This window comes from Neltuma alba, unplaced genomic scaffold, assembly GCF_004799145.2.
Source record: "Neltuma alba isolate B1F8T4 unplaced genomic scaffold, ASM479914v2 tig00012055_pilon, whole genome shotgun sequence".
Classification (NCBI taxonomy): domain Eukaryota; kingdom Viridiplantae; phylum Streptophyta; class Magnoliopsida; order Fabales; family Fabaceae; genus Neltuma; species Neltuma alba.
This window is the reverse complement of record NW_021636619.1, coordinates 412-6,948: the sequence shown is the minus strand read 5'-3', so window position 1 is coordinate 6,948 and position 6,537 is coordinate 412. Positions and strand designations below refer to the sequence as shown.

General features: G+C 31.5%; 1 protein-coding gene across 1 annotated transcript; it reads left to right on the top strand.

The window, feature by feature from the left end:
• The first annotated feature begins 1,990 nt into the window (after window positions 1-1,990).
• Window positions 1,991-4,435, top strand: LOC114721686 (pectinesterase-like). Its single transcript, XM_028907533.1, has 2 exons — window positions 1,991-2,960; window positions 3,741-4,435. The coding sequence occupies exons 1-2, from the start codon at window positions 1,991-1,993 to the stop codon at window positions 4,433-4,435; spliced, it is 1,665 nt and encodes a 554-aa protein (XP_028763366.1).
• The last annotated feature ends 2,102 nt before the right edge of the window (window positions 4,436-6,537 follow it).

Below are 6,537 nucleotides of genomic sequence, written 5' to 3'. Positions count from 1 at the left end.
TAGAGATTTATAGCATTTGCTATGTTATCCGTAGATGAATAATCCATTATTATAAGAATATTGAAATCAAGTCATGTAAATTTGGGTTGCAAGACAGAGTTGTAGCCCAAGAAAACATTTAAAAAAATTCTCTATTCATTGTTTCAATAGATTTTTTGAAAAAAAAATTACAAAGTGGCAAATTTAACAGCTAGCAGAAACCAAGTGTGATTGAACATTCCATAGTCTGTCATTAGCGGTGGCAACTTTGTACCGCTAAACTAAAATGCTAATAGCTTCAAGAGGATATTTTGATCATTAATTTGCTTCAATCTTACAAATTATAACTCTTTGATGTTACTCTTCACTTTTCAATTGTCCATTTTTTACCCATTGACACATAACTTGCAAACTTTACTGTTGGTCAAAATTATTGATTAATTAATCCACCAATACTACAGAGTTGGATTCATAAGTTAAAATTTTATGAACGAAAATATCCATAGTGAGATAGTTACCAGATTAGGATACAAAGTGAGTTTGAAGTAGTTGAAAAAATACGCAACATTTTTGACGCATAATTGGATTGTTACGTTTGATCTCATGTCAATAGAGGCCATCAAATAGATGCTGAAACTATCATTATGCAATACTGAGTCACTCTCTTCAAAAATTTCAATCTTAGGCTTTTAATAGACAACTAGATAGTTCATACGCGTTTTACATGGACTTATATTAAAAAAAAAAGAAAGAAATTGATAGTACCACATAATTTACCCAAAAAAATATTGATTATACAAAATCTTCTATTAATTATTAATTCTATTTCCGTTCCTTACTCTATAAACTACATGCACATGGGGATGGCCTTGATTTTCCAGTGTACGTGTGCTTCAAGAAAACGCATCCAATGTATGAGCCAAGTGCGATTCAATTACTCGTCACCTAACTAGAAATTGCTTCTTCATTATAAATAAGTAATGTATTGAACAAGTATACAACTATTATTTCTCAGAAACTAGTAAGGTTTCTTAATCATTGTGAAATAGTTGTAGACTCAGCCAAATATTCGTACTCTTCTAACGTTAAAGAAACACTTTAGATAAACTAATTCTTCACCTTTAGTCGAGCCGCCAAGTGTAGATTCAATTTATATATACCGATTTATTGGTTTAATTAATTTCTTAATGACTCCCTTAATTCCTAACTCAATCTTGAGACCACTAGTTGTGTGCTTCCTTAATTAGCCTTTATCCAAGAAGTTGGGAATTTTTTGGGTCTGAAGAATTCCTTAATATTCGCTCTGTTTTTGTCATAAATTGATATTTGCTCTAAATATTAACTCGAAGCACATGCCAATAGAAAGAAATTTTTTGATAATTTATAAATTATGGTGAGTTTGGTTGGCTTTTACAACAAATATCAACTTAATATTACCTTAAAAGAAATTAGTTTTAAGTTCAGAGTGACTTGAGGATACTCTAAGTTATACCAAAACATAACAAAGTTATAACCAATAAGCATATATACATATTAGAAGAGAATTAGTTAAAAATTTATATTCATAAATAATATTGGACTTAATAGTGATTAATTCATATGACATGTAAAATTAAATGTCTACATCTTGACACCAATAGTTGAAGATTGTTTCTCATTAAATACAAATATATTTCAGAATATATCTAAATTTGGCACAAGCATATAAAAACATTTATTTAATTTTAATTGCAAAACATTTTCAGCTAATTTTATTTTCAAAATCTCCATTGGGAACTAGCATTCCTATTATATGTATCTCTGTCGTCATTGTTGACTTGATTAATTAATTAATTCAGCTGGCACATATCCTTCATCACACTCTTCAACCAAACTCCCTCCATATCAAGCCTTTGAATCTAATGTAAAACACTATATGTATGTATGTATGTATGTATGTATGTATGGATGGATGGATGGATGGATGTATGTATGTATGTATGTATGTATGTATGTATGTATGTATGTATTTATGTATATTCCTAATTTAAAACACAAAGTCTCATACAAAAGAACCACATCGATCAAAACACATATAGCATCGAACATTATTGTTAAGCTGTTCTTCTCCCTTGCCTTATTTTCTTCACTTTTCTCAATATCTTCTTCATCAACAACATCATCTTCCTCCATAGATTGGTGGTGCAACCAAACTCCTTACCCTGAGCCATGCAAATACCACATGAACCACCGTCACAACCGATTCAAACCGAACCACCGGTCCGAGTTCAGGAAAATTCTGGTTCAGTTAGCCGTGGAACAAGCTCAAGCTATGCATAAGGAAGCACAAGAGTATGGCCCAAAAATTGTGAGCCAAACGCAGACATACGTGTTCAGTGATTGTTTAAAGCTCTATGATAACACCGTCTTTCATCTAAACCAAACTCTTCAAGCCTTACATTCTTATGCTTGTTCGTTATTAGATGCACAAACATGGCTTAGTACTGCCCTCTCAAACATCGAAACCTGCTGTAGCAGCGCGGTGCAGCTCGGAGTCAGAGTGTTCTCGCTTCAAAATAATGTGAGCAGCCACAATGTTAGGAAGATGATAAGCAATGTGTTGGCTGTAAATGGTGAGATTCTGAAGCAAGAGAATAACAACACAAAGAGAAAAGCTCTTGGGTTTATTCCAAGCTGGTTTTCTTGGCACGAAAGGAGGCTTTTGAGCTTGAGTTCATCTTCTTTGAAGGCTAATCTTGTGGTGGCTCAAGATGGTACTGGACATTTTAAGACGGTGCGAGCCGCCATTGATGCAACATCAAAGAGAACAGTGAAGGCGAGGTTTGTGATACGTGTGAAGAAAGGGGTTTATGAAGAGAATATTCAAGTTGATAAGAATAATGAAAATCTCATGATTGTTGGAGATGGAATGAAACTCACCATTATAATTGGTAGTAAAAGTGTCCAAGATGGAATTACCCCCTCTATGTCTGCAACAGTAGGTTAGTTATTTAACTGATTTTAGATTTTTCCCTGAAATTGAAATTCAACTCTTTTGTTGAGTATTTATTTGACATGGGTCTTAACTAAGATGATTAAATATGACTTTTTAAAGCGTCACCTTAAGGAATAAGTCACACTATTTATTATGTGTTAAGGGTAACTAATGCCACATGTTGTAGATTTTCAGAAAAATTAATATGCTAACCTCGGATGCTATCACCTTATTTTTAACTAAATTCTTGTTGGCTTTTTATTGGGTCCTTATAGTTTTCTCAATTATAAGTATCCTAGACTCATAATTTGTTAATTTATAAGAGAAATGATATTAATAATTGATTATGTGACTCTCAGCACTCAAGATACATATGGATTAATTTTGGCATGTGCATGAAATAAAAATCAACAAGATTATAGATTATATAGATGCAAGGAAAAGATTATAAGTATAATACATTTTTTTCATTTTTTAGGTTGATAATAAATAGATTTTATTCCATCATTTTGTTTTATATTTTGTGACAACTTACACGTCGCTTAGTTAGCATCGATATTATTCTTAATTAATATATTACAAGCACATGGGCTAATGCCCATAATTAAGAAAACTGTAGGGACCCAACAAAAGGAAACAAAATGTAGAGACTAGACCAAAAATTAGGTGAAATGACTTTAAGTGCTAACAAATCAATTTCTTGTTGATTTCATATTATGCACTGATTCATTGACTTCTTGGTAATGTATATAATGACTAACTAGATTTTAAATTACAAAATTTTTAGGTATAGATGGTGCCCACTTCATTGCACGAGACATCACTTTTAGAAACACAGCCGGTCCTGAGAAAGGTCAAGTGCTGGCACTCCAATCAGCCTCCGACCTCTCCGTCTTCTACCAGTGCTCTATCGAAGGCTATCAAGATACTCTAATGGCTCATGCACAACGTCAATTCTATAGAGATTGCAGCATTTTTGGCACAGTTGATTTCATTTGGGGCGATGCTGCAATTGTTCTGCAAAATTGCACCATTCTTGTGAGAAAGCCCTTACAGGGACAAGGAAACATGATCACGGCTCAAGGGCGAGGTGACCCGTTTCAGAACACCGGAATATCAATAATCAATTCTCGCATTCGAGCCGCGCCGGATCTCAGACCGGTCGTAAAATCATATGAAACCTATTTGGGTGGGCCATGGCAGCAATATGCACGAGTTGTTGCAATGAAAACCTACATTGAAGGATTGGTGAATCCATTGGGTTGGTCTCAATGGGGTGATAGTGATTTTGCTCAGGATACGTGTTATTTTGGGGAATATATGAACTCTGGGACTGGTTCATCAACAAAAGATAGGGTTCAATGGCCTGGGTTTCATGTCTTGACGAGCGAGAATGATACACAACAGTTTTCTGTTGCTGGACTTCTTGCTGGTAACACTTGGTTGCCTCCAACCGGTGTGCCTTTTGATATTGACATTTAAACTTTGTTTTTATAATTATTATTTATAGAATAATAATGTTATGTCCATTGTATGTTTTTTATTGATTTATTGGGAATTGATTTGTATCATCATTGGCCTGTGGATGTAAATGATTAATTCTTTGGTTCTTTGCTAGATAATAAACTTATGTCGGATTAATTCCATGTTCCTGTCTTGTCTGCTTGTCGATCTTTTCTTTGAGAAACGAGAAGAAATTTAAGAGTTCATTAGCCTGATGAATAGGGAATCTTCTTTATTAATAAAGGGGATAGAAGGAGAATTTTAATAGTTTAATATTATATAAGATTTCAATTTAATTCTTAATTTTATAAAGTATTTCGTGTTCTCAAATGATATTTGTTGTACCAATTATTATTATGGGAAAATATGTAAAAAGTAGTTTGAAAATAGTATTTAGCAGAATGACCTAAATTTGATTATTATTATTATTGGTGCTTCCTGCACATGAAATTCTGTATAATATTAGTATCTTTCGTGTATAAAAACATATCAAATCATTATTGCCAATAAAATTTTCAGACAGATTTTTCACATTATTACTTTAAGAGATTAGACTTAATATGGAGACAATTGATAATATTTTATCAACATTTGCAATTTTAACATTAGTATTTTTTTTGTTTGAATATAACTAATAGTAATAGGATTAGAGAACTTAAAATACTCTTTATTAAATTTAGGTACCCAAATGAAACCTTATTTAAAATTAAGGAATCAACAAATATCCACTTTAGAGGGGAAAAAGAGGAAGAAAGAACCTTCATATGAAATGTTAAGAGCAATATCATGCCAAATAACATAATCAATGTGATATAAGATCTCTCTAGTAATGACCACGGTACGCATATTATCTTAAATAATGTGCTTGATAGAAACCGCGTAACTATTGGGGGTTTTGCAGTCTAATTAACACTAAACATTTCTCATCATCAGATATTTTTAAACATGAAGTTGTGATTTCATATCTTTTGTAAAAGATATATATATATATTTTTTGCCGATACTATAAAAGATATAATTAATATGTAGTGAGTTATGACAATAAAAAAAAGAAGACAATATGCCCAAATTATTCAATCCTCTTACGAACTTTTTCCAAAATACATCAATGAATAAAATAGACAATCATACATTTTCGTTATTGATGTCAAATTTGTTTATTAAAAAAATATAAATATTTTTTTGCCGAAAATTTGTGCTCCCTAGTTGAGACATACTAATCTAGTCTTGTTTATAAGTCACAGTGAGTAGATTTTTTTTACATATATTTATAAGTTATATCATTAAAGTTTACATGAATGTGTACATTTACCTTTCATTTATTATTATGCAAGATTGTTATTTTCTTGAAAAATGTATATATTAAATATAGGAGTGAAGTCACGCGTTATTAAATTTCAAGATAAATTAATTAGGTTTAAAATATTTTTTAACTGTGATAAAATATGTTAAAATAACTTATAAATAAAGCTATACATGTCATCTTGCACTTGTGAAATGTCAAGAGGCCCATGTGGTGGTGCTACCGGTTCAACTTCAGATTACTTGGACCATGAATAGAACTTAGTAGTTCTTTTACCATACAAGTCATCACTTGGATTATTTGAAGGTACTTTCATCACTTCACTATTATGAATTACACATTAAGAAGCAAAATGGAAAACATGCATTGAATTTAAATGGGGATAATTTTTTCAAAAAAACATAATTATATCTCACCTTTTGGCTTATAAAAAACAGTTTCATTCAACCTTCCCAAGATATAAAAACTATGAAACCAATAGCATTCGGAGATATCACAAAATACATATTAAAAACAATGCATATAGATGGCACATGGAAGATAAATTTAATTTCTTCATCTCTCTTCAAGAAAACGCGAAATCCCCCGTGGGCTTCTTTCATTATGCTAATGGATTACACGCCCATGTATCTTGTAACATATGCTCACTAATAATTGTATGGTCAGGATATAATGAATTTTATTATTTTATTTGAGACTTTTAATTTTAATATGTGTATGATGTAAAATAGACATATTTTTCTAGGTTCCAGTTTTTAAAAATGATTTTATCTCAAAT